This window comes from Ambystoma mexicanum, chromosome 6q (assembly GCF_040938575.1).
Source record: "Ambystoma mexicanum isolate Mex_15411 chromosome 6q, UKY_AmexF1_1, whole genome shotgun sequence".
Classification (NCBI taxonomy): Eukaryota; Metazoa; Chordata; class Amphibia; order Caudata; family Ambystomatidae; genus Ambystoma; species Ambystoma mexicanum.
Genome location: NC_090937.1, coordinates 768560023 through 768587392, shown reverse-complemented (window position 1 = coordinate 768587392; position 27370 = coordinate 768560023). Strand labels below are relative to the sequence as shown.

The following is a 27370-nucleotide window of genomic DNA, read 5'->3' as shown; positions in this document are numbered from 1 at the left end:
CTTGTCAGCAGTTTCCAGTATTTATCAGGAACTACAGCACAACTCTGCATTCTCTTCCTGCATTCTACAGCAAAGGGCGGTCTGGCTGTCCAACTAGAACAGGCAAGGAGAAAGACAAAGGGCTGCAGAGTTTTGGACTCCTCCCTCGCATCCTGCCTTCTCAGACACTATGGAGCCTTGGCAGGGAATTCAAAGGATTCCCACCGAAGACAAAACTCCCACTGAGGTTGTTCCTGCCTAGAATGGCAGGGTAAGACCTCAGAAACTACAAGCAAGCAAGAAATGGCGAGAAAATAAAGGTTCCAATCATTTTAGAAAAATGGTGGCCCTTCTGTGCATTACCGAGGCTGAATTCACAGCCTGCGAGTTAACATGACTACAGGTCTTAAAGGAAAAACACTGTCACCAGCCATTCAAGCAAACTTGCAAATGTAACAAAAATGTTACAAGTAACTAGGAAAGGGAATACATTGTATCCCCCCAGCACTCCACATAAGGTGGGGGGTGTTGGCTTGCTATATAAAATGTAAAGGGGGATGAAAATCTATCTTTACTGCATGAGAAAAGTACATGAAAGTGAAATTAACAGGGAAACCCATAGGGGCAACCCAGCCTAAGCCCATAAGTTGTAGGAAATTAGAACTTCAACTATACACTATGGAGAGACAAAGATCATCCATAAAAAGAGTAAAATACTAGGTGAGAGGGGGAAAAAGATTCCCCTTCAACTAAGAACAATGTAAAATAAATAGTTACCTAATCAAAGCAAAAAGTTCTGGGGTTGACAGGTCAGGATGATTTATCATAAATATGAAACTCTAACCCAACAGTCCACACAGTGAAACAAGCAATAATTCATTTTAGACAGGCAAGTACAAAAAATACTGTATTTATTACAGGCCCAAAACACACACTAATAATTGAAATAAGCAGGTAGTAATATCAAACAATACTCATTTATCAAACAGGAATGCATACAATAACTTAGACAACTAAAAAAGGTAAGTAGTGATGCAGTAGAAGGAAACAACTTCGCAAGAATGATACCCTACCTTTAGAAGTCCAATCCCTATGATGTATGGGGCATTGTGCCCAAAAGTCACAAAGCTTCTTCTTATGAGAGGGGAATGATGTAGGTAGAGTTCTTATGGTGGTGAAATGTTCCAGAAGACATTCAACAAAGTTACAAGTCAGTAAAATTACATTTCGGTCTTTTAGATACAAGCTCTTAGATCCGATGATCAAAAAGCAATGGGATGGAATAACCAAAGTTTATTCTAAGGATAACAGGGAGAGGTGAATGCGTTGCAATTACTTACCCTCCTGACTTTTTCCAGGTGACTAGATGGGTTGTCTGGTGGTCACTTAAGGTAGTTTTGCCCGCCATTTGTTCCCATGCAGAATGTCTATGGGTTGCAGGTCCGAGGATTTCTCCGGTTGGCTGCCGATGCAGGATGCAACCCCTGGCGAAGAAGGCAAGCAGAATTCACCAAAGCAGGACTTTACTAAACATCTCACAAGACAAAGGGAAGTGACTTTCACTGACGGTCATCGCACAGCGACAATGGCAGGCATCTATTCAGTTGCTGTTGAAGAAGAACTTCCAAAACAGGGTCCATTGAAGCTGGGAAGCTGAAACTTGGCAGGAAGTCGACTTGTGGCATGAGCTGGCGATCACCAAAGGTCCGGCAACGAACGCAGAACGTTGACGATTCTACTGAGGTAGCCCACTGGAGAGCTGGTCAGTCCACTGGGTGGTCCAGGGACGCTTCCGAAGGCTCAGGAAGGCTGTATCCTCATGAATGTGTTGCTGGTTGGTCCCACAAGTCCAATGGTTGAAGCACCGCTCAGGACTTCGCAGATCAGGTAGTCCAGCAGGGCTTCACTGGACCAAATGCATGAAGGGAATGCCGGGCCTCTTCGGGAGTCGTCCACTGATCTTCAGTCTGCTGTTCTTCTACACAGTATAATTGCCTCCAACGCTGATCTGTAGAAATGGCTGCATGAGTCGTCCTCTTATCCTAAATCCTGGCTGGAAGCAAGTCCAAGCCCACCAATGGTAAGGATCTGCACCATTCAAAAAGCCAGCAGTGGTCCAATCAGGGACCACTGTGGGTTTCACCCATGTCCCACACTTAGACTTTAAGGCGCCCCAGATGTGGCATGTGACCAGTCCCACCCATATTGTGGGTCTACACATACCAGACCAGCAGTAGCCCACAGAAGCAGTAGCTGTCCAGTGCGAATGCATAACCCTATAAGGCAGTGGTCTTACAATATTTTTGGCCTGGGCCCCCTCTGAGCAAAATGTGGGCAGGCCGGGCCACCCCAAAAATGCCAAATGTACAGTAAGTCCAAATGGCTATGAACTATTGTGTGCCACCGCCGCCGCAAACTAATTCCAGTATAGTACATAGGCTCTCCCACCTGCTCCCATCCCAGTCCCTGGGCTCTCCTCGCCCTGCTCTCAGTGCCAGTGGCAGCTGGTGAATTAAGTGGAGGGGCATAAACATTTCTCCCAGATATGCCACAGCAACCATGTGTAGCGAGGGAGCCCAAGCCAATCAAGTAGGGGGGAAGGGTTTCGAAATATTTATCAAAAATGGGTTAAAATGTGGCATTTTAGAGCATACCTTTAAAAAACATTGGGTAAAAAGCCAAACAGTTTGCAATTGGCGCTGGGAGAACTAGGGGCAAAACATGGTGTTTTTTACTGGACATCTATGATGGATGTCCAGTAAAAAGATATCCCCTGTCCCCAGGGCCTCGCAGCACCTAACTCACACACACATTCAAAGTGATTATGGTGGGGTGGTATGCAAGGCACTGGGGGGGGGGGATGCAGGGGCAAAGCATGGTGCCTCAGAAGAAAAGCTGATTTTGGCAGGTGAGAAGAGATGCAACAAAGGCACAAATGCCTTTGTTGTACAACCACCCGCCCCCACTCACCAAAATGAGCTCCACAGACCAACACAAACACCCACACCCACTAACACACACCCACCCACACAGATACACTCGCATAGCATTCACACAGCAAGCACCCTATCATTCACACGAGCAGCCATCATCATATACTGACTCATAACACAAGCATACATGCATCCATACACATAAATAAATGGATATTAACGTACCTTCAGGAAGGTTCCTCCCCTAGCGCTCCAGCTCCTGCATCATGAACAGGAATCGGGAAGCAAGAGCTTCCCGTTCCTGCACATGCATGCAGGGGCCTGAGTGTGGGTGCTGAACACCCTGCTCCAGCCTGCTCTGTCTGTATATGCGAGGAGCCGCAGGAGTACCCCCTTGCATATACAGACATGCAGTACCCCAATCATTTTCAATGATCTATGCAAGGCTAGCGAAGCAATGCGCCCTTCAGCCTTGCATGGCTCATTGAGCATGTGCGGCTGGGAAAATGAACTGTCAAAGGGAAACACTGTTTCCCATTGACAGTTCAGCCAGCCCAGGAGCACTCCCTCAGCTGGAAAAAGCATCTGAGGGAGCGCTCAGCGTTTCATTGGGCTGGCTCCTCCATAATGGGTGATGGGGGCCACTGGGTCCCGATTAAAAAAACTTTATAAAAAAAAAAAAAAAAAAAATACATTTCAGGCTGGAGTCTCGCTCCCCCCGGGAATACGGCTGCGCACCCCCCTGACCCCAACAGTTGGAATACAACTGATGTAAGGGATTTCCTGAGAAGGCAAAACAATAATATGGCCAAAGGACAAGCGAAAAATATAATTCCATGGCCATTTTAGGGCACTAGCCACGTTTAGTAGCCAGAACCAGTAAACACGAATCTGCACACGAATGCAAAAGTGGTAAAAAGGTACCTGCTGCCACCAGCTCGTCTTTAGGCATATGTAAAAGTAACTAAAAATCGCAAGTGTAAAAGACTGGGATGATGAAAAAAGTATCCCTACTGCACTGCATTGTAAGATGATGTGTGCACTGTTGAAAAGTTACCAAAAAGGTAAAACTACCAAATGGGAAACAGTTTCCCAGTACTGAAAGTCTGATGGACTGATCAGTTTCCCCATAACACAATGAACAAAAGGCCAGGGCAGTGAAGCTGAAGACTTCACTTCCCTATAAAAAGTCAGGCCAGGTTCAAAAGCAAAAGGTTGGTGGGCCCAATAGAATATGGAGGGACAGTTGCCTAAAGAAAAATCTTTCCTAACACTGAAGACCATCCAAGTTTCAAGGATTTACTTGGATTGGCGACTGATGCACTGAGGTAGCTGGTCAGTCCACCGGGTGGTCCAGGGACACGTTCAAAGGCTCAGCAGGAATGGATCTTTAAGCAGAGGTCGAGACTGCTTGTTCAAAGCACCAACAAAGGCTTTCTTGAGACCAGGACTGAGGAGCAAGATTTCACTGAGACTTGGCTGGAGGAGATGCTGGTCAGTTGCAACAGTCATCCTCGGGTCTTCAGAGGCTGCACTTCTTTGTATGGGTCTTGGCCCCAATGACGATCTGTCGAATGGCTGCAGGAGTCGACCTTTCATCCAAGAGTTGGACTGGAAGCGCATCCAGGCACTCTAATGGCAAGGATAGGCACAATTCAATCTGTCAGTGGCTATCCAATCACTTATAGCTACTGGCCAAATATTCGGCCCAGCAACAGACATTCAGGGACTCTGGTGTGGACTGAGATCAGCCAGTCTCATCTCCCACATCCAACCACACACACAGAATGCCACTTTACCCAGAAAAGCAGCAGCTTTGCCTGGGAAAAGGCATTCCATATATGGCAATTCCGGACCTGAGAAGGCAGGAAGAAAGCCAAAGGAAATGGTCAAAGGATGCAGCAGCACAGGACCCGGTCTCTGTATTCTTAGTTATGGTGATGAAAGAACGGACAATGGATGGGAACTTGCAGCAGCAGTCGATAGAAAAGGCTTCCAACAAAACATTCTTCAGTGCTTCTTGCGGCTCTGTGGATTTGGCACTCTTTTCAATGTACCAGATGAAGGACAGTCGTTGCTGTTCGTATTCACCTCAATATCTCGGTCCAGCACTCTGGTGAGGGGACTTCAAGGAGTGTAACCGTGCCGCTGGAGGACCAGCAGGAGCCCATCAAAGTTTCAGCAGGATTCGCTCATCGGAAGATGTTGCACAGCACCTAGGCTGGAGGTCCCAGGGTATTGGTGGTTTTCAGCCCAGGAAGGTCACTGCTCGTGGGATGGCTCGAAATGCAGGGCCTCTCAAGACCGATGGGCCTGACAGCCTATGCGTTGGGACTCCTCTGTCGCTTCAAAGAAGGGGTCAGTATAGTCAGCGGTTGCACAACAGGCATCATCGGTCGCTGGAAGTAGCTACAGCAGTCTTCTCCTCTACTTCTTCATCAGATCTTCAATTCCAGTGGCTGACTTGTCTTAAGCTTCAAGATCCAGGCCAGATATACATGAATTCACACACAACCTCGACAAACTCTCTCTGCACTTTACAGAAAGAGGTGGTGAGAACTGGTTTCTCTCAGGCACACCAGAAGACAAAGGTGAGATGAGTTTCGGACTCCTCCCTCACTTGCTGCCTTCACAGACATACTGGAACCTCGGCTGCTACACAAAGGGTTGCTGCCAAAGTCAAAACAACAACCGGGACCTCCACCACCCAGGACGGCAGAAGAAGGACCAAGAATGGACACGCACCCTAAAAATAGCGAAAAAAAGAAATAAGCCACCATTCCAGCATTACTGTGGCTGTAATGAGCGCCTGTGGATAAAACTTGCACAAAAGTGACATATGTCCACTGCCACCAGCCATAAAAGAGAACTTGTCACTATAACAGAAATGTTACAGGAGCAGTGAGAAAGGAGATGACATGTATCGCTCCAGCACTCCACATAAAGTGGGATGTGCTGGTCTCACAATGGAAAATGTAAAGGGTATACAACTCTACTGCCTCTACTCTCCGCCCTCTGCAACTTATCCAGAACAGGACTGAGAGACTTGTCCTTGGCCTCAAGCCCAGGGATCGTATCTCTCCAGGACTGAAATCTCTGCACTGGCTCCCAGTGGCTGCGAGGATTACATTCAAAACCCTCTGCATTGTCCACAAGGCCTTCTGGGGGCTGGGGCCGAAATACCTTCAACTCTCTCTTCTTAAATATCTTCCTTCCCAAGCTCTTTGCTCATCCGCCTCCAACTCCCTCAGGGTCAGTCGCTTCTCCAAGCAATGAGTTGGTGGTAGATCTCTCTCTTCGGCAGGGGCCTCCCTCTGGAACAGCCTTCCTGCCTCCCTGAAACTTCAGGAGAACCATCTCCGGTTCCGGAAGCACTTCAAAATCTTTCTCTTTGCTCCTGCTTTCTCTCTTCCTCTCCCCCTGCCTATTTCTGGCTGAAACTGCACCAGTTACATTGCCACCCTTTCTGCTCACAGGCCCAGACCCCGCCAGTTGCTCACCTGCACTGCCTCCCCTGGCAAACCCTGCACTTGGAGACTGTTTCAGTATCCCTACAATCCCCCTAACCTGCGCTTATGCTTGCACTTGCCACTAGCTGACCATTTGATTTATTCTTTATCCTACTATCCCATGTACTGCACTTTCCCCTCTCCCTGCACCCTAGGACTTTTCCTTTTCCCCCTTCCCATGCACGATCTGAATGAAACCTGGCCTAGTAGGATCGTTATCCGTCTTCCCCTGTTCCCCCTCACTTGTCTCGTCGTGCCTTGAAACACTTGTGTATAGGTGCGTTATGAATGCCATATCATATCAACTCCCTTTTGACCCTTGAGTACATGTCTTCTGCAAGTTAAGTCAAGAGAAAATAAAAAGGGAAGCACAAGGGGCAACCCAGCAGCATTGCACAGAAAGTGCTGTGTGCTGCAATAATAAAATGCAGATGTCCAAACCGTTATGGGAAAGGATAGATTAAAAAACAAACTATGGAGATCCAGATAAATGACACCCATAACAAGAGTAAAAAAGGGTGAGTGGGGAAAAATGTTCCCACAGACTCAGGAAGATAGAACAATTATCCACAAGTCCAGCAATACGTGCTGGGGGGTCTCTCATGTCAAGGTGATTTGGCATATAAATAGAAATCTAACCTAACAAGCACAAAGCAAGTGAAGTACAGCAGACGGTTTCCCTTACCTCCAAAAAGTCAGGTCAGCAGTCAAAACAAAGCATAAAGAAAGGGTGTTCCATACATGTCTATGGGAGGAAAGCAGTAAAAATAAAAACTTTCGCAACATGGACATTCTCCTGTAGAACCATTGTGGGGGTCTCAAAGGTGGCGGCACTTGTAGTTCTACATCTGCAGAGGTCTCTGGTGTAGCTTTGTAAGAATCTGTTAAGATGTATTTCTAGAATCTGGCCTGGTGGACTGATTAGGAGGTCACCCTGATTATAGTGAACAGGGAACTTTGAGAGGTTAGTCAAAACCCAATCAATGTTGCAATGGAGAGCAGTTGAGGCTTATTCTCAGAAGAGAATGAGTGGGGTCAGTGGCCCTCAATGAATCCACACAGCATGGCACACTAATTTAATTTAGACAGTCATGTATTAAAATACAGTTATTAATTATAGATCACCTGAAGACATTGAAAAATTTATCTAATAAGTAGCTCTTTTCATATGGCGAACTATTCATCTTGAAGTTTCAATCAAGATGCCTTACATACGGTCATTGGATAACACTCTCGTGCCTTAATTCAGTCTTTCCCTCTTCGTGCCTGCACGTTTCTCTGAGAAACATGTGATTAAATAAAGATGTGTACATTCAAGTGTGAAATGCAGTATTTAAGTGAAGAATTGTGATCCATTGGAAACAGCATTTGATGCAAAAACAAGGGACATCACTGAAGAGTTCTAAGAGCAGTCAAAGGAAATAAGAAGGGGTCACCCAACTTTGCTACAAAACTGTGACCCTGAGCTCCTTTCCTCAGATCATTTGGTTCAGTTCCTGTGTGCGTCGTGTAAGCACATCGGGCAGCAGCAGTACTAAATAGCGGCAAACAGCGGCAATGTGCAGATGGCCAGCTAGTTGATCGGTAGTAAGGCTCTCTGAAAACAACGTTATTTCGGACCATTTGTCCAGCATTGGCTGACTATTCGGAGGATTGCTGGCACTGGTCTTTGAAAACAACGCTACCTCGGATCACTAGCCCGCTATCCCCCGCCGTGCTAACTGTCCTGTAAGGTGGGGGGGCGGACTTAACATCATCGCATCCACCCATCTCTTTTTGTGAGTATTGGGCTGCAGTTGCAGGTGGCTCAATGAGTCTTGATTCCTTTTTTTAAATGCGTAAGACGGCAAATTGTTATACCTTATTTTGCTTCATGGGGGCATAGTTTGTGTATCTGAGTATTTCAGCAAATATTGTAATGCTTGCTGCACTTTAGCAATATCAGTGAGGAAGAGGTGGCAAAGTTGTCTTGTGTGGACTGGACCCCGATTCTTTTTACCATACCCATTGCTAAGAAAAGGAGTTTATTACATGAAGGCTGTGAAACAGTACTTATCTTGTATTTTGGCGCGGAGCATAACAGCTTACCATCACTACCACCTATGCTACCTTTGGCTATCGTGTAACTCTTTACCATCAAGTCTATGTCGAAACAACAAGCACTTGGAAACATTATTAAATGTGCGGCTATGCGAGCTGCAATCGTGAATCAAGGAGTCATGGTCTCCCAGCTCCAGTCCTCCTTGCTCCTTCACATAGACATGGTGGAAATGGGGGGCATTGAGGAGGGGGGAGAGAGTGGGAGGAGGCTAACATATTAAGAGACTAGTCTGCTTTGTATCGTCGGCGGTGCCACCGATAGGGTTGGCTATCCCATTTTGGCTGAGGGGAAAAGAAAACCATCGAAGACTGACATTAAGAGTTTGCACACAGCACACGGTTGCACTGTGAGACGCAACAGGGGAAGTCCTGGGGGGAGTAAATCTGGTACTAAAATCACAGACTTCTACTCGGTGTGCAAGACACTCACTCTCAGAATGAATACATTGTTACTGTGGTTTATTTGTGCGCCGATCTAACGGAGGAACTTACTGCCTCACTGCCCTGTTTCGGCTCAGACTATTGAGACTGTCATCAGGGCTTTAATTACCCCTGGCACAGATGTCTGGACTTTTCGGTTGTTACCACAAGATCCACAGCGCAGGGTGCACCCCTGGTTGGTGGTTTGCTTAGCCCGCTAGTAATTGGATCCAAAGAAGAGGACTAAGTAGCACTAACTTGCCATCTAACAGAGGCTGCTGTAGAGGGTGTGACTGGGACATTTTATTAGCAAATTAACATTCCATTTCAATAAACTCTGCAAGTGATGTTGCTAAATAACATGGGGTCAAAGAACTTGTTGCTAACGGAGGAAGAGATCCCAGAAGAGACAAATCACTCGCTACAAGCAAGTGACGTCAGTAGCTGCATTAATGTTCCACATATTGGAGACTACTTTTAACACCAAATGTGAGGATATTGCAGTTCGACTGAGTAAATGTTGTCTATCTGGGAACAAATAATGGGCTCCCTGAACAAATTGCTTAATGTTACGAATGTACTTTCTAACTCTGGACAAAATTAATGAGAACATGCCAGGACGGTCAAAAGTGTCTTCAGAGCAACTAAACAACACAGGAAGATCGACCTGGAAACCTTCTGGGGCTGCACCAGGGGCAGAAGTTGACCCTGCCACTTGGTATGAACGAAGTAGCAAAAGGTCGCAAAACAAGCCTTCATGTATGAAGATCGTCAGTCCAAAAGAATGGGAACGACGCAGTAATTACTGAATAGTATTGGATCTTCTTACCCTAGTACTTCCTGCGTTCCTCCTCCAATTAGTGGTCAAGGAATAAGGTCCATGCCATGTCGAATTGTGTCATAATTGACCCTCCAGTGATTTTGGATGTGAGTGATACTGGCACCATGGGCGGAAACCAGCAAACTCTGCTTTCCGATGTTACTAAGTGCCGAGGTCGGCCCCAGCTGAATTTGTCACAAGTAAACAAATGCAAAGGCATGAAGGAGCAACGCCAACCAGGAAAAGACAAGCAAACAGTAACCAAAACAATTCTTGAGGCTGCAGATGAATCCATATTCAGTCTTCAGGAGTTGTTTGTAGATCTGAATCTTACTAAGAAGGGAATGATAAGGCGTACCATGACTAATGTTAAGGTTCGGACGGACATAGGAGGAAGCACGCAAATCACTTCTCTCGAGTCTGTATCCCCCACATGCGTTGCTAAGGTCAAGGCTCTAAAAATACAAAGCATCTTTTTGGCAAAATATTTTGTCTAAACTGCTCTCAACTTCTGGAGCTCTTACATTCAGTCATTCCCCTCCGCTTCATTAGTAGCAATGACATTCTCATTGTGGATATCTGTGACAATGTTAATTATGCCACACCATTGCATTTTTCCATGCCAACGGAACTCTTGTGTATATAATGGAACATTGCTCATCTTTCAGACTAAGTTATGAGTGTACACTTCTTGAAGTAGACTACACACAAGGGAGCAAATATGGTGATCCAGCTAGGGGTGTTACATCTGGTTGCAGGAGAGGCCTAGCACCTCTGAAGCACTCACAAAACACTGTACAACCCAACCGAACAGAAGATCCTAAATCTGGGGAAAGCCCTTATCTAGGCGGTCTCTTGACTGAAAATGGGGCAAAGGGAGATGAGGTTCAGTGGGCATGGTTAGACAGTCTGCTGGAGCGGCGTGGCTCACTACACACCTAGATATGGCCCTTGCTCTTTTTTTTCCAACCTGGAATACACGTGGTCACTGTCATTTGTTGGAAAAGGATGGTCTGCTGGATCACAACGACATAATCTGTATGACCGTACACCAGGAGACTTGGCTCATGAATCCCCTCGTGATTGAATGGTAGAATATGATCACTTGCCTAAGCACAGGAACTCGATGAACGTCCAAAGGGAGCATTGCCCCAGGGTATCAAGCAACCATTGGATCTGGTGGAAATACCCTGTGCATCAGAGGAACAAGTTACTTTCTTACCTGGTAACGTTCTTTCGATGGGATGGTCCGACGACGTATTCCATATCTATGACATGTAATCACCACAGCTGTGCTGCTTCGGAAACTTTTTTCGGCGTCTGCGTCCTGCGTCGATGCGCCGTCGTCGAGGACCTCCTCCGACGTCATCCGATGTGATGAGTAGGACGCACGACGCCCGTAGCCTCAGTTGTAGTTTTTTCCCCCAGAACGTGTGACATTAGTCAACTGCCAGTCAGACACAAAGCCTTGCGGAACGTAAGCTGCAATCGCAAAAGAAATTCTGCAGCGGGGAAGGCAGGGCGGGAGCGATATGGAATACGTCGTCGGACCATCCCATCGAAAGAAAGTTACCAGGTAAGAAAGTAACTTGTTCTTCGAGGGGATTGGGTCCTCCGACGTATTCCATATCTATGACAGACTCCCAAAGCAGTACCAGAGCAAGGAGGAGGGAAATAATTTAGAATCAAAATTTAGAATAGCCAATCAAATAGCAGAGCAAAGGACCGCCTTGCCAAAGGCCAGATCCTGTCCTCGGATGGAATCGAGGGAATAGTGACGTACAAATGTATGTACTGAAGCCCAGGTGGCTGCATCACAGATGTTGCGAATAGGAACACCCCTCTGCAGGGCAGTAGATGCAACCATACCCCTGGTAGAATGGGCCCGCAAGCCAGCCGGTGGGTCCTTACCCGCCAAGCGGAACACTCCGAGATGGCCAAAATAATCCAGCGAGACAAAGTCTGTTTCGTCACAGCTTGCCCCAAACGCTTTCCAGCGTAACCAATAAAGAGTTGATCGTCCACTCTGACCCGGGACATGCGTGAAACATAAAAGCTTAAAGCTCTCCTAGGATCAAGCCTATGGAGCCTCTCCTCTTCCTTACCAGGATGCGGAGGAGGATAGAATGCCGGAAGAACAAACTTCTGGGCCCAATGAAAAGAAGGACGAACTCTAAGGACAACCCTGTCCTTGTGAAATACAGTGAAGGGTGGCTTAACTGAAAGTGCCTGTAACTCACTCACTCTGCGAGCGGAAGTAACCGCAACTAAAAACACAGTTTTCAGAGTTAACAGCCTCAAAGGGCAAGAATGTAAAGGCTCAAACGGAGCACCCATAAGAAACTTAAGAACAAGGTTTAAATCCCAACCGGGCACCAGGAAAGGTGACGGAGGGAACACATTAGTGAGCCCTTTCAGAAACTGTGAAATTAAAGGGATTTTAAAGTAAGAACACTCTTCAGACGAGCGCTTAAAGATGGACAGCGCCGCCAGGTAACCTTTAATGGTAACCACTTGCAAGCCCCTGTGGGCCAAAGAAAGTAAAAAGGACAGAACCATGGGGATGTCACATGCAAAAGGATCCACATTCTGAACTCTGCACCAGTCGCAGAAATTACGCCAACGGTACAGAGACTTTGTTGCTGGCCTTCGGGCCGAAAGCAACACCTCCATCACGTCTTCAGGGAGGTCCCAATCCTTATACCTCAACCTTTCAGAAGCCAAGCGTGAAGGTTGAGGGATCTGACCTCTGGATGGAGAACCTGACCCCTCTCCCGTGAGAGCAGATCGTCTCGGTAGGGAAGACGACATGGAGGGCAGATGGACAAGTCGAGAAGGTCCGGGTACCACATCCTCCGAGCCCACGCCGGGGCAATGAGGATCATCCGGGAACCGAACTTCCGTAACCTCCGCAGCGCTTGCGGGATGACGGGGACTGGAGGAAACGCGTACAGCAGTGGGAATGACCACTCCACCACGAACGCGTCTCCTAAGGCTCCTTTTGGAGGAAATTCCCGCGAGCAAAACCTTTCGCACTTCCGGTTGACACTGGAGGCGAAGAGATCCACTTGAGGGGTCCCCCAAAGGGCGAAGATCTCCAGGAGAATCTCCTGAGCCAGCTCCCACTCGTGAGAGATCGCGCTCTGCCTGCTCAGAGCGTCCGCCGTCACGTTTTCGTCTCCGGCCAGATGAACTGCAGAGATCAAAACTTCCTGCTGGATGGCCCAGAACTCGAGCTGCATCGCCTCCCTGCACAGAGGAAGTGACCCTGCCCCCCCCCCCTTTTTGTTGAGGTAGTGCATGGCCACTGTGTTGTCCGTCAGGATCAGGACACTCTTTCCTCGCACAGTCGGCAGAAAAGCCTTCAGGGCTAGCCTGACGGCTCTCAGCTCCAACAGATTGATATGGAGTCTGGACTCCGACGGAGACCAACGACCGCTGACTGTCAGCCCGTTGGCATGAGCTCCCCATCCCGTGAGGGATGCATCCGTCACGATCGTCACCTCCGGCCAGGGAAGCCAAAATGGAGCCCCCTTCATCAAGTTGCCTTCGACGGCCCACCACAGAAGGTCCCGGGCGACCGAGGGCGGCACCTGAACCGGGTCCGACATCCTGCCGGAGGACTGCGACCATTACGTCTTGAGTGCCCACTGCAAAGATCTCATCCGCAGGCGAGCCTCTGGCACCAGAAGAATGCAGGATGCTATGAGGCCGAGCAACCTCAAGAACTCGAACACTGGGAGCGTCTGGGCATGCTTAAACTTGTGCACCATCTGCTGATTGTGAAGAGCCCTCACCTGGGGAGGAAAACACTGCCCCAGGGAAGTGTCGAGCACTGCTCCGATGTACTGGAGCCGCTGTGTTGGCGTCAAATGGGACTTCTTTAAATTGAGGGAGAAGCCCAGCCTGTGAAGGGAGTGGCAGGTGACGGACAGATGATCCAGGACTTGCTCGGGAGAGCTCCCCCTGATCAACCAATCGTCCAGGTAGGGGTAGACGTGAATCCCCCCTTGCCTGAGATGCGCTGCCACCACCACCATGAGCTTGGTGAAAACCCTCGGGGCGGAGGTCAATCCGAACGGCAGGACCCGAAACTGAAAGTGCGAGTCGCCAACCGCGAACCTCAGGTACTTCTTGTGCTTGGGATGGATTGGCACATGGAAGTAAGCATCCTTGAGGTCGAGTGACACCAACCAGTCCTGAAGCTGAAGGGCCTGGAGGACTTGAGAGAGAGTAACCATCTTGAACTTGTCCTTCCTGAGGAGTTTGTTCAAACCGCGCAAGTCCATGATGGGTCTCAAACCCCTGTCTTTCTTCGAAATCAAAAAATAAGGGGAATACCATCCCTTGTTGCTCTCCGCTACAGGCACCAGTTCTATGGCGCCTTTCTCCAGCAGGGCTTGAATTTCCTGCGCAAGGAGCGGATCCGGACTCTGCAAAGAGAGGTTCCCCGGTGGATTGTCGCGAGGCCTGTGCCGAAAGGGAAGACAGTAGCCGTGGGTTATGATCTCCAGAACCCACACATCTGAAGTAAAGGCTTGCCACTCTACAAGATGCTGCGCCAGCCTTCCCCCAACCGGCGAACCATGGGACATGGCCTCATGACTGAGTGGGAGCGGCTGCGGCGTTACCTGAGGGCAAAGAGGCAACTGCCCGAGCGGCCTTGGCACCACGGGTACCCTGTCGTCCACCTCGGGTACCCCTGCGTTGGCCTCTTTGACTGCCAGCTCCTCTCGCTGGGCGGTTAGGAGTTTCCATTCCAGTTGATGAGAAGTCGAGGGAGACAGGTTTCAGGGCAGGGGAAGCTACGGGGGACGGAGGTGACTGGGGGAAAGTGGAGGTGGGTCGGGACAGGGGAGGCGAGGAGTGCTGAGAGATTGAGGGGGACCAGGTGCAATTCCTCTTTAGTTTCCTAGTTGCGATTGGAGTATGAGAGAGGGAAGGGGGGTCAAAGGGGGAGAGGGATGCGGCTTCGGTTCTTGCTAGGGCTAGGCGTGCAGTTTTTAGGGACGGGAAGGGGTGTGTTCGGGGGGGAAGGTGGTGGGGGTTTGTGGGCAGGGCAGGAGGTGGATGCTTGCTGGGCAAGATGTGCCCGCTAAGATAGTGAGGGGAGAGGGCATGGTTAACGTGGGCTGGCCGGTGGTGGGGTTCGGGGCGGAGTGGTTTTAGGGTGGTTGGCTCGCCATCGTGCCCCTCTGGCTTGGTGTTTGGAGAGTGGAATGGTAGGGAGTGCAAAGGAGGGTGGGGTGGTTTGGGAAGGGGGTATGGGGCAGAAGGTACACCGGGAAGTGAGGGCAGTCCACGGTGGTCGTTTCCAACAGACTGTTGGAGTGGGTGCACTCATGCTTAGTACGAGCTGTTAGGAGTGGTCTCAATTGAAACTTAAGTTTATTGGGCTTTATAGTTTATAGATATTAGGCCGTTTTGGGGTGTAGCTAGACCCTAGGCTATGCAAGTTAGGCAGTCTATTTAGTTGTAGCTACAGCATAGTTACGCAGTTGGTAGAGTTTCTTTAGTGGGCTGGCATTCCTCCAATAAGCTGGAATATGTGTAGGCTATTTAAGGAGAAGTTGAATGTAGCAACGCTCCAGGTATGGTTTTAGTTGGACTTTTAGGTGGAGTTTAGGAGGGCTTTCTGATTGTAGTTCTAAATTCAGTGGGAGCTCGCTATTAGGTACACTTCCAAGTTCAATTTGCACCGAGATGATATTAGACTGTTGGGTGCACTTCTGGCTTCAACTGTACACGGAGATGATGTTAGGGTATTAGGATCTATTAAGTACACTTCTAGATTTGACTGTACACCGGAGGTGGTATTAGGTCTACCTCTAGATTAAGTTTTGGATAAAAGGGATTTTAGACTATTAGGCAGTACTAGATTCTATCTTATACAGATATTAGACTATTAGGATATTGGGCACACTTCTAAGTGCAATTTTCTCAGAGAGGCTGTTGTACACAACTTCTGAATATGAACGTAGGCTATTGGGTACACTTTAAAAAGCAGCTTTCCCAGAGAGGCTATTGGGCCTAACTTCTAAATACGCACATAGGCTATTAGGTACACTTCTAAATGCAGTTTTTTTCAGAGAGGCTATTGGGCACAACTTCTAAATACACACATAGGTTATTGGGAACACTTCTAAACGGAACTTTCTCAGAGAGGCTATTGGGCACAACTTCTAAATGCAACTATTAGCAATATAAGGTCTGCTCGAGTTCTCCTAGAAGAGCTTGAGGAATGGGCAGAAACATCGAAAATGATCCCGCCCAATCAAACTGGATTTCCCAAGGGCTCAAATACCTCCATTAATAGCCTTTCATTTATCACCAATATACAGCAGGCGTGGCTGATGCATATCATTTCAGTATTTGTGGCTTTCATAGACTACAGCGCAGTGTTCAACACTGTGGATAGATGCAGGCTATTGCGTAAGCTACACAATTGGAACATCCCTGCTGACTACAAAAAATGATCATCCACCTGCATGCTCACACTAGGGTGAAGGCCCATTTGGACCAACAGGGTGGAACAAACATCTGGATACCAACTCAAAACGGTCTCAAGCAAGGCTGCATTTTAGCGCCCATGCTCTTTAATTTGTACTCGTCTTACCTGGGAGATGCCATTGATAATCCTTCATCTGTCCCCCCCGGAAACTAGGCAGCATTCCTTTGCAATGGATGGCCTATGCGGACAATATCGTCTTGCTAGATCTAACCCCTGTAGGTCTACAGTGGTCCTGGTCTCAACTGAAAAGTTACTCCGAGCTGAACTCAACTCATTGTGAACACTGCAAAAACAGATATAATGGTTTTTTTCCCCACACACAAAAAGTAAAATCATGGAGTTGGGCATTGTACAGGGCCGTTGAACATTGACCAACGCACCAGGTGACTCAGTTATGGGCTTATTACATAAAGTAATTTTGTCTAGGATAAAAACTATGCCCACAAGCAATATAGCGAAGTTGTGGTCTATGGCTGGCAAATGGCTTCTCATAGCAACAGACCTGGCCTTGGGGTGACCACTCAAGAAATAAAAATAAACAAAACAAATTAAAAATATACTGTTTGAGCTAAATCGGGAACTAATTTTGAATTTGGCCACAAAAAATCTTGCAGCGCAATTTAAGGAGTAGCTAGAGACTCGTCATGGGAAATCATAACAGATTCAAAATTGTGTGGAACTGCTTGGCTTGGGACTATCTTAAATTAAAATTTAACATGGTCAGGACCAGGGAGATTGTGGTGGAATGGATTGGTATACAGAGGGAGAGTAGACAGTGTAGACTGTGTGGGGAAGAGTGACTTGAGTCTGTTTGCCATCTCTTGACCAGCTGCTCTTCCCTCTTGCATCTTCGGTTGCAAGCCCCGAGTGCAGAGTTGTCCATCAGGGTTGACACCAGCTGATGATATATGGGTCTTGTTTATGACGAGTGACCACGAAGCATGTATTGTATTTTTTACCATCCTCTGGCAAAAGATTGCCACCATATTGGATATATGATTAAGAGGAGAAGGCATTATATTCTAACCGTCCAATTCATAAATAGTGATCTATGTATGAATTTATATGATTTCTTTTCCTTGATTGTTTATTTGGTACTGGTTTTTATGTTTTGATTTGGTATGTTGTATTGAAAGCTGGCTTTTGCCAACTATAGAATACAGTAATAAAAAAAAAAAGAAATATGGGGCCAAAATATCCTATGTCTTGATGAAGGCCTAATAGAAAAACAAAGGGCCGCTCGACAAAAGCGCAGACTGAGTCCATTTATAGAGGCCGAAAAACACTGTTGTCGACATTCTTTGTTCAAAAGAACACAGTGCATTATTGAGTAAATGCAAATCTGAGACAGGAAACGCATATTCAATCGCTTTTCTGTGTTGACTTTTTGTGGGTGCCAACTAGGCTTGACCAATGTAGATGGTGGAAATTATAATGTTACATTGAAACGGTCAGGTTTAAGGTACATGTCACAGAGTCCAGAAAATCCACTGTGTTCTATGGAGTGAAAATTTGTGAAATGAAAGCTGTATTGCATTAGAGATGATTGAGGCGCATTTTACTAAACCCATCACAACAACTTTTGAATCTAAATTTTGTGTATCGTTAGTGAACATATAATGTATTGTTTATATATTTGTGAAATCGAATACAATTTATTTTTGGACACGAGTATTTGGATTGCCTGTGAAAGGAAATGCAAGGTATTATTTGAGACAGGATGTGTTGATACAAAGGATAGTTGTGGAATAGCCAGTAAAACTAAGTGGTGAAGTATCTTCAATGGGCCCCATTTTTTTTTTTTTTCTTTTAGGTACACCAATTTTAACTTCAATCGTTTTGGAATGCTCTTCTACCATACATTGTGTACATTTTCTTTAGTAACTGTTACAGGCAGATGAGTGGCAAAGAATGCAGATATTACTAAGACTGACTGAACTGGAAATTTATCAGGAAAGGTCATAGCAAAGCTATCCTTTCCCTCAATAGAAATACGTACCAGGTTCTGTATGCATAGGTATACATGAAGGCTTTTGGTCATTTTTACAAACATCCCCGTTTCCTGCAGGATACCAGCTTCGTAGTCTGCTGATTCGGAGTTCAGGCCTTTCAAACTCTGAGCAAAGGTGAGGCACCTCGATCTGTTCAGTAGCCCTGCAATACAATACCTTTAATGTTTTACAGTACTTTAACAAATTAATAAGTCTCAACATTGTTTTCAAGCAATCCAAAGTATATCAGACAGAACATGCAGGCATGAATAAAAGCCGATGTGCAAAAGGAGAGACAGCAACCCTTCATATTAACATCATGTGGTACATAAACTCTAATGAAACAATGCAACTACAATCGGACGCCTGTTGCATCTTGTTCAAGAGTCACAAAAGGCCTTATCCTTAAGAGAGAATTAAGAGGCAGCAGTGATCGGATACAGCCGTGAACAGAGAGCAACGGACCAGTGGGAAAAAGCTGTGTAGGTCTCCGTTCAAATTTAACCTAGAAAAAGGCAAATCCAAAGTATTACAGGCAGTTTGCAAGGCCATATTACAAAATGGAGGTATTAACAGAAACGAGGAAAGGTTTACAAAATGGTGCTTGGTTGATCAGTTTCAGCGTATTAGTTCTGTTTAGATTTTCACTGAGCAAGGACAGACAAATACAAGCACTGGAGCTCTGATCGAGATGCAAGATGGGATGAAAATGGTTGCACATACTTTGAGTCAGATCTTACGCTTAAAAACTTTTGAAATGGGCATGCCTTAGATTTACTGGATCACAACATTCTTTTGACATCCTTGGATAAAACAGGCAAGTGCTCACCAAATGCCATAGAGTGGATCCACTCTTTATCAAACAGGGTCTCAGCCGTATACTGGGGGAGGTCTTGTCAGACTATGCCCCCATCTCTTTTGGAGTCCCACAGTGGGCTTGTTTGTCTCCTGCTCTATTCAATTTATATATGAAAACTCTGATTTGCTGGAGGAGGTAAATATTTGTTTCAACACCTATGCTGATGATACTCAGCTGTTGCTGAAATTACTAACAAGACTTAGATTGAATGGCACTTTCAAAATTGTAAAACAATGGATGGTGGATCATTGGATGGGTCTCAATGATGCTGAATCGGAAATTCTACTTTTCGGTTCCCCGATTCAGAGAGCTAAATTAGATCTCCAATACAATTCTTTCTTGTTAGACGGATGTCTGATCAGTACTGGAGGTTAAGATCAAAACCTTGGGAATTTTCCTGGACTGTAATGTTAGTCCCGATGCACAAATAAACAACTTCATTCATAGCACACAATATCACCTGAAACTCTTGAGGAAAATTAGAACACTGATCTCAGAGAAGAACTGAAAATCTGGCTAGGGCCACTGTCCTATCAAAAATGGATTATTGTAATACCCTTTACGGGGGGAGCCTCAAAGAAGAATTAGCATTCCCTCCAAGTGGTACAAAAGAACGCAGTTTGGGTTATAAAACAAGTACCGCGCAGTGGGCATATCACGCTATTTCGAAAGTCTCTGCACGGGCTCCCCATAAGAGCCAAAATGTAATTTAAAATTGCTTTCTTTGTTCACAAGGCAGTCTATGGGACTTTGGAAAAGAGTTGGCATGAAGGTTTATAGGGTCTGGAGCTTGGCTCATGTCTGTGACCCAGGCACAGCAGCCGCGGAGCACAGGCGCCATCCCGTGCACATTGTCCTCTGTTCCTCTCCACACCTAAGGGCATTGTATGGATGTGTTCACTTACCCAAAGCTGGTAGTGTCCACCAAGCATGTCTTTAGTCCATGTCTACTGTGCACTCTGGGTGTGTTTGCAGTGCCCAGGGCTGGGAGAAGCGTGTCATTTTAACTAGTGAATTTCTTTTTTTAGGTTTCAAGTGGCAAAAATAATTCTCTCTCAACAAAGTATTTTCAATCTGTGTGTATAATACAACCCTGTAACGATTCTGCAAGATAAACCAGTTTGTGCTTTTAGATACTGTAACAGTAACGCAAGCAGACAGAATGTGCAGATTGTTTCATGGAATTCAAGATTTTTAATAGAAACCACGGTGAAAGCCCAAGGGTGGCAATCACATCAAACTGATTTTATCTGTCATTCTGTGAAGAGGGCCTCAACTCTGTTCAGATACTAGAGCATAGACGGAGTGGGGAGTAAAATAGAGAAGTGAAAGTTACCAGCACTGGGGGGAAAAAAGTACCTTGCTGTTACATTGGCATTCTTCTTCCTGTTTCGCCTAGCAGATGTTCTGTTTTTGTTCCAATTTAAATTTGGCAGGTTTCCATCTCTTTTGTCTGGGGATCTTTTTTTTCTGGAGGCATCTTCTTGCTGAAACGTAAAACATGCATGACTGTGGCATCACCGCAGACACAACAAGGTGTAATTTCAGATATACTCATACCATTTTCACTGAAGTAGAGAATTCAATCTAAATATGCAAATGTTTATAAACTCAAAATATCTTCAAGACAATACTCATGAATCCTTTTTCGGGCACACCAGAACCTGGCTATGGCCCGTTGAACAATGAACGTATAGGAAACAATTAAACCAATGCGAAAAGAAAAAGCTATGGCCGACATTGGCATGTACAATGGCACAGCTTTCCCTTCACAACACTGCACACCCACTTGCTGACCCACGACAGTCTCAGATGCTGAAGCCACTACAGAAAAGGCCTGAGAATGGAGGCCGACAGTCTACCCCCCTCACCCCATCTTCACATTCAAACACAAGAACATAACAGGAGAGGGCCCTCTGACATTCTGAAAACTGCGAAGGTGTTATTGAAATGTTTGCTTTTTGGAAATGTCACTCCACCGAATGCAATGGAACCCTCACACCCCCCAGGATATCCGTCTATGAATTGGTACCTTGACTGTTCCTGGGGGAAGGGAGTCTTTTTAGCCTCACTGCCCTGCTCATTACATGTTTTGGGGGGCACGGGCCATTCCCGAAGGCTACCAGTACAGGGAGAGTGTCTTCTATGTTGCTTTTTCACACCGAGTGGAGTGTTACACAGAGACACTCCTTTTTTCTTGTTAGTGCATTTTTTTTCAACTTTTAGATGTGCACAGGACAGGATGATAGCAGTGAACCATGTTTTATACATTTTCTCATTGCACTGCGCACACCATCTTTTTTTAGTGATAGTACTGTACACTCAGTGGTTGAATTGGGAGGCTGGGGGAGCGGTGCTCCTCTACTTTGTTATTTTTTATTTTAAGTTTTGCTGTTCCTATACTTTTATTTAAAAAAGAAACAGTCCCTGAATGGTTTCATTTTAAAATAAAAGTGTAGAAAGAAATAGACACTTGCACTTCAGTATGGTGGACTGAACATTCCCTTACACAGCAGGTGTGTTTATGTGGGGGTTTGAATTGCGCATAGGAGGTGGCATGGCGATTGGGTACGTCGTGAGCGTGGGCAGGCCAGCAGGGATCATAGTTCCAGTACTTCTTTTCATACACTTCGACCACTATGTACACTTGAAATTGTTGCTACTCGAGATACGTGTCCTTATGTGGCATCTTGTTTTTTTTTTTAGCTGTCATTCTGCCCCCTGACGCTGGAATTTCCCCTATAAGGGAATATATTTATATTTGCATTTTGCCACCAGCTTTATCTTTGCCTTGAACCCTTGCCTGACGTTTGAGGCAAGTAAAGCCTTTTTAACTTTGCCTACAGTTAGGGGAGTTTTCATAATGTCCTACTGGCAGTAAGACTTTAGTAAGCCATCCCAGTGGTTTGCAGATCCCCAACTCTTAGCATCAGTCTGTAATAGCTCAGGACCTTGGTAGAGTGGCACAGCAGTCAGGCTTATCTTAAGAGGAAGATGTGAGCTGTAGGTAAGTACACTGAATCTTAGCTAGACAGGCACAACAAAGAAGCACTTACACATATAGTTATACAATGGGTATATATTTATTATATTTACACCAGAATCCCCTTAAATAATTCAGACAAGTATACTAGAACCTTATGACTACTTGATAATATTGTGTGGGAAAACATTATTTACGCAACTAACCACGGAGGTAGGGATTTTGGTTCCTCCACAACCTCCCACACCAACGCGACACGTCCTTACGGAAGTGACATTAGGTCGTAGACATAAGAAGTTGTATCCCGGATTAACCCAGCAAACTTGAACTTCGATTACTTGATAATGCACTTCAAAGGGCACTTTCACGTTTGTGTTTTTTCGTGGTTACTGTTAGGCATAATTGCATGCAGTACTCTCTGGGACCACCACACACAATTAGGACTACAGGTGTAAGCAAGATCAACCTTTGGTATAAGTCTGTACCACACAGTTTGTTGGTAGCGAGCTGAGCAGCCACGCTTATCTCAAGAGTGAATGTGAGCAGTACAAGTAGTTACACAGAGGACTTTCAATCACAGTGGTTCAAGTAGACACTTATACTCAAGGTTTCTTGGCAAAACACTTATTAATTTACACAATCATTTATAAAACATTTCATTAGAAGAAGACAACTTAATATTATAGACCAATATACTTCAATACAAAACAGTTTTTGAGACCGTTTGAGCTCCCCTGAAAAAAGAGCAAATGGCAGTTCAGTTACTTAGCAGTGAGCAAAAAGGACAACAAAAGTAAGTAGAATAGATTATATATACTTTCTAGACAGTGCAAATAGTTTCAGTTCACCAGGATAGTTCAAGTCAGTAGGCCAGGCCAAAGTCAATGGGCTAGTGTCCTGGATAGGAAAGAGCAGTTCTGGTATCAAACGGTAAAGTCTTTGCAAAAGTTCGCAGAAGTAGTTTAGGCAAAAAATAAACATTTGTGGGGTCACAAGCTGATTAGGCCTGCAAGTTGGGAAAGTTTCACAAACTTTCTCTGCGAGAGTGGCGTTCTCTCAATCGGGTTGGCACAGTACCTTTGTATGAAAAAAACAAATGTTGCTGAAGTCGTGGTTCCTGGCAGTTTCTGCAGATCTCGCTGTTCCTGAGCCTCAGTCCTGGGGACAAGAGGGAGGACGTCGGGGGACTCCTGCACTGCATGGGATCGTTGAAGAAAGTAAACAAAATGGAGTCACTTCAGTTCCAGTAGCTGTAGATTCAAGAACACCAACTGGTGTCCCTCTCCCTGGTTAAACCTAACCAGCCTTGAGAATGGTATCCAGGTGTCGTATGAGTTGACTGGTCCCACCAACTCAAAAGGAAGAAGCCGTCCTTGAAGGAGCTTCTCTGTCGAATGGAGTTTGGCAATTCGGACCTGCAGCAGGGCTTCACCCGGCAAACCAACGGTCCAAGAGTTGCAGCAGCCGTCCTCTTCCAGCTCGTCTTCGGTTCTTTTGGTCCAGTGGTCGACTCTGCCTTCCAGTCCACAAGACTCGCCTTTTAAACAGTTTTCGCCCTTTCATTCCAGCCTAGCTGTCACTCAACCAGCAGGGTAGCTGTCCTTGCCAGACAGTCAGCCAGCCAATCACGCCAGAGTGCATTTGGGTCTCCTAGGAGACTAAGCACAGAGTTTTGAGCACCTCCCTCACTTCCTGCCCACCCCAGACACTCAGACGCCAAGGGCAGACTTCAGTCCTGAAGCCCGCCAAAGGCACACAAACAAAGGGACCAAACTCGGTTTGGTGCGCAGAGACAAACACTAGAAGGACCTTTCCAAAAAGAAATGGCAAAAAACGACGAACGGGACCCGTTTAAACAAAGGGGCTTAAGGTGCCATCTTGAAAATCAATGCTCCCGTGATTTTTAGCTACCGGATTTTGCGGTCGGGAAAAATCATGGTAGTTTGTTGTAAAACCTCTGCCACCAGCCTTTTCAATATGAAAGGGTAGCATTTGACTGCCACATGAGTGTTTAGACACAGGGGTTACTATGTAAACTCTCCAGCACTCCATTGTAAAATGGTGTGTGCTGGGTCTACGAATTTGGAAAAGACTAGTAAAGTCAATTTCACTTTACATTCTCTGGGAAACAGTAGTTTATCCCAGAGAAGGTATTTAAACCATTGGGACCTCAAAAATGCGTCCCTGTGCCACTGCACTGAGGGTGCTGTGTAACACACATGAAAAGATGATGCCTATGGAGTTATCTAAAACTCCATAATCAGAGAACACAAATGTAAAACACCCATCAAAATACATGAAAGAGTGGGGGAAAAAGGCTCACACTCTTTCCAGGTAAAAAAAATCCAGCCCTCAAAATCCAACAAAGTTGCTTGGGGTCTCTAAGGTGAAGGGAATTAGCACATTTCTGAGAATTCTCCCTAACAGTTACATTTGCAACACTGTTAGAAAGGGAAAAGACAGTTATCGTATTATCGGTTATTGTGCACTCATGCGGTTTTCAACAGTTTATACGGTAGTACATTTACTCTGCAAACACATATAGTAAAGTCACTTGAAGGGTGGAAAATGGTTAGTTAGTGCAACATAAGCTAAGTTCAAGGTTCTGGAGACGGTTTCTTCGCCTAGTAAGTCTTTTAAGTCCAAAAACACAACCCTAGCTAAAAGCAGTTCGGAGAGGACTTGAAGTCTTGACAAGCAGTGAATTACAAAGAGTTCCTGTGGATTTCTTCCAGTGTCTACAGTTATTGAAGCAGCAAGTTAGCAACTAACAAGGGGGACCTTAAAACGGACTCCGGACGGGGACACAAGCAGCAGCATGGGTCAGAGGTAAGGGGTGTTGCCCTGGACACCTCTACATGCACTCCAATGCTCTGGAGTGACTTCTTGGCATAAGGTAAGCAATACCTTTTTCCCCACAGTACCTTAGATTAGAAGAAAATATTTGTGCTGGATGCTGGGCGATGTTGCAGCTCTGGACCCGACCTCGGGATTCCTTGGTCTGGTGACTGAATGCAGGACAATGGACGGGATCTCTTAGCAGCAGTCTCGAGGGAGGACCTGTGGCACAACTTTCAGCAAATTCTTGGTTTACTCTGCGGTGTTGGCACCTTTCCTACAGCACCAACAAAGGACACAGATTGCTCGGTCAATCTTCTTTGCTTCCTGCAGGCCCACACTCTGGTGAGAGGGTCTGGGCGAGTTGGATCGGATCCCTGGAGTGTGCTTACGGGTTCAGCAAAGATTTGGAAGATTTCGGCCTTTCCACGATGATGGACTAGAAACTGGCAGGTCACATGGTATTGGGGTTCCGCAGCTCTGAAAGCTCCTAGGACCTCGGGACATGGCTTGTTTCAAAGATCGTCTTGGGACTGGTTCTTCCCACCATCCAAAGGGAAAAAGTGCTCTTTGGAGATCCTCTGTCGCGTAGAAAACTGGGACAGGCCAGCAATTGGTCGCTTCACAGTGTTGCAAAGGGTCTAAAGGGGTCTCTGGTCGTTGTCTTGTTCAGTTACTCCTGTTTCCAGTGGTCAACTTTTCACTACAGAAGCCTCACCTTTTATACAGTTCCAGCACACGCTCCTCTGCAATCTCTCTTAGCATTTTACAGAAAGGGGGGGTTTGGCTGTCCAATCACGACAGCCAGACCCCCTGTAGGAGCTGGACCTATTCAGGCACTCTGGCAGACAAAGGACAGGTGGGGGTGGAAGACTCCTCTCCCACTTCCTGCCTGCCCAGACACTCTGGAGCCTATGTGGGGATACCTACTGGTTCCCACCAAAGGCAAAGCGCGCACACACACACACACACACACACCTCCCCCTCCCAGAATAGTAGAAGGGCTAACAAAGAAAAACATGCTAGTAATGGAGAAAAAGAAGGGAGGCCACAAGTTGGTACATGGGTGCTCCTATTGTGCACTACTGAGGCTATGGACATGGCCTGCAGTATAAAAACTACACAATAGTTGGTAGAACACGTCCACTGCCACCAGCCATACCTAGGTGATAGTCTATGTGACTAAAGGGGGATACTAGGTATCCCCTTGGCACTCCACTGAAGGTGGTGTGTGCCAATCTCTCAGACTATAGAGTTTTGTGAGAGACACTAAGTATCCTTAAGAACTGTAGTTACTGGAGGATACAGAAAAAGAATCTTAAAGGAGGATCCTGGGGAACACCAGCAATACTCCCCATAAGGAGCTGTGTGCTGCAGTAGTAAAACCACAGATGCCTTTAACAGCTATGGAGCAGACAGACTCCATAGTACAGGTAGAATACAAAGAATAGAGCCTACAAAAATGAAAGAGGAAAAAGGCTCCACTCATTCAGGATTGAAGGAAAAAGGTCCAAAGTCTTGCAAAAGTGCTCGGGGTCTCACCAGGAGAGGTGATGAAGCATAAAAATGATAAATCTCCCTAACAGCTACCTGTTTAGCTAATTTATTTTGAGATTAATAGTGAGCATAAGGCTGCAGTAACCGTCGACTTTTCCCCTCAGTCATGATCTTACAGCAGAGCGCTGCAGTGGTACTTTATATCTTTTTTTGCAACACTATTTCTGCCTTTTTGGTGTGCCGAGGATAATCTGGTGGCAGTGAACCATGTTTTTCCTCTGTTCTTGTGTGCACTTTTATGCTTATGCCTTTTTACTGCATGACGAGATTTCGAGCATCATACATGCAAAATGGCCATGTGATAAGACCTGTCCTTTGGCCATCTTGTTTTTTGGCTGTCTTCCTGACCTATGAAGCCAGGAAACGCTATACAATAAATGAGTGTCCATATGGCTACCATTAAGGTATATTGGGCTAGTAACAGTAAAATCGGCTACAGCCATAGTGAAGACAAAACTAAAATAGAGCTGAAATCAGCATACTCCACAGCACCAGGGTAGGGGGATACAATCACCCCAGGGCCAACATGGGGTTCTTTAAAAGCCCCCATGTCCAACGAGCCATATGGTCTTCTAAAGGACATGGTAAAAAATGTATACTCAAACAGAATTCTGCCCTAAAAGCCAGAAATAGGATTCATTATGTTGAAAAGTCACTCTCTGCACGAGTGGGTTGCTGCACGCACCTTTGATGCGATAACACAGTTTGAACTATTTCCTATACAGAGTACCCATGTGATGAATATACAGCATGGATGAATATACAGCATACATACATGGGGAGGGACCAATGTTTGAGGGCAAATAAAGACATCACAGACACAAGTTGCTAAAATTATGCAGGCTAGGCAAAGCATCACAAAATAAAACA

General features: G+C 46.0%; 1 protein-coding gene across 2 annotated transcripts in view; it reads right to left on the bottom strand.

The window, feature by feature from the left end:
- TMEM131L (transmembrane 131 like) overlaps positions 1–27370 on the bottom strand; it is a 909664-nt gene that overhangs the window by 86903 nt on the left and 795391 nt on the right. For both annotated transcript variants that reach the window (XM_069631301.1, XM_069631300.1), the window contains exons 27-28: positions 20482–20609; positions 18272–18426 (exon numbers count right to left, since the gene is read on the bottom strand). In XM_069631301.1, coding sequence (XP_069487402.1) covers positions 18272–18426; positions 20482–20609 — 283 coding nt within the window. The remainder of the gene's footprint in view (positions 1–18271; positions 18427–20481; positions 20610–27370) is intronic.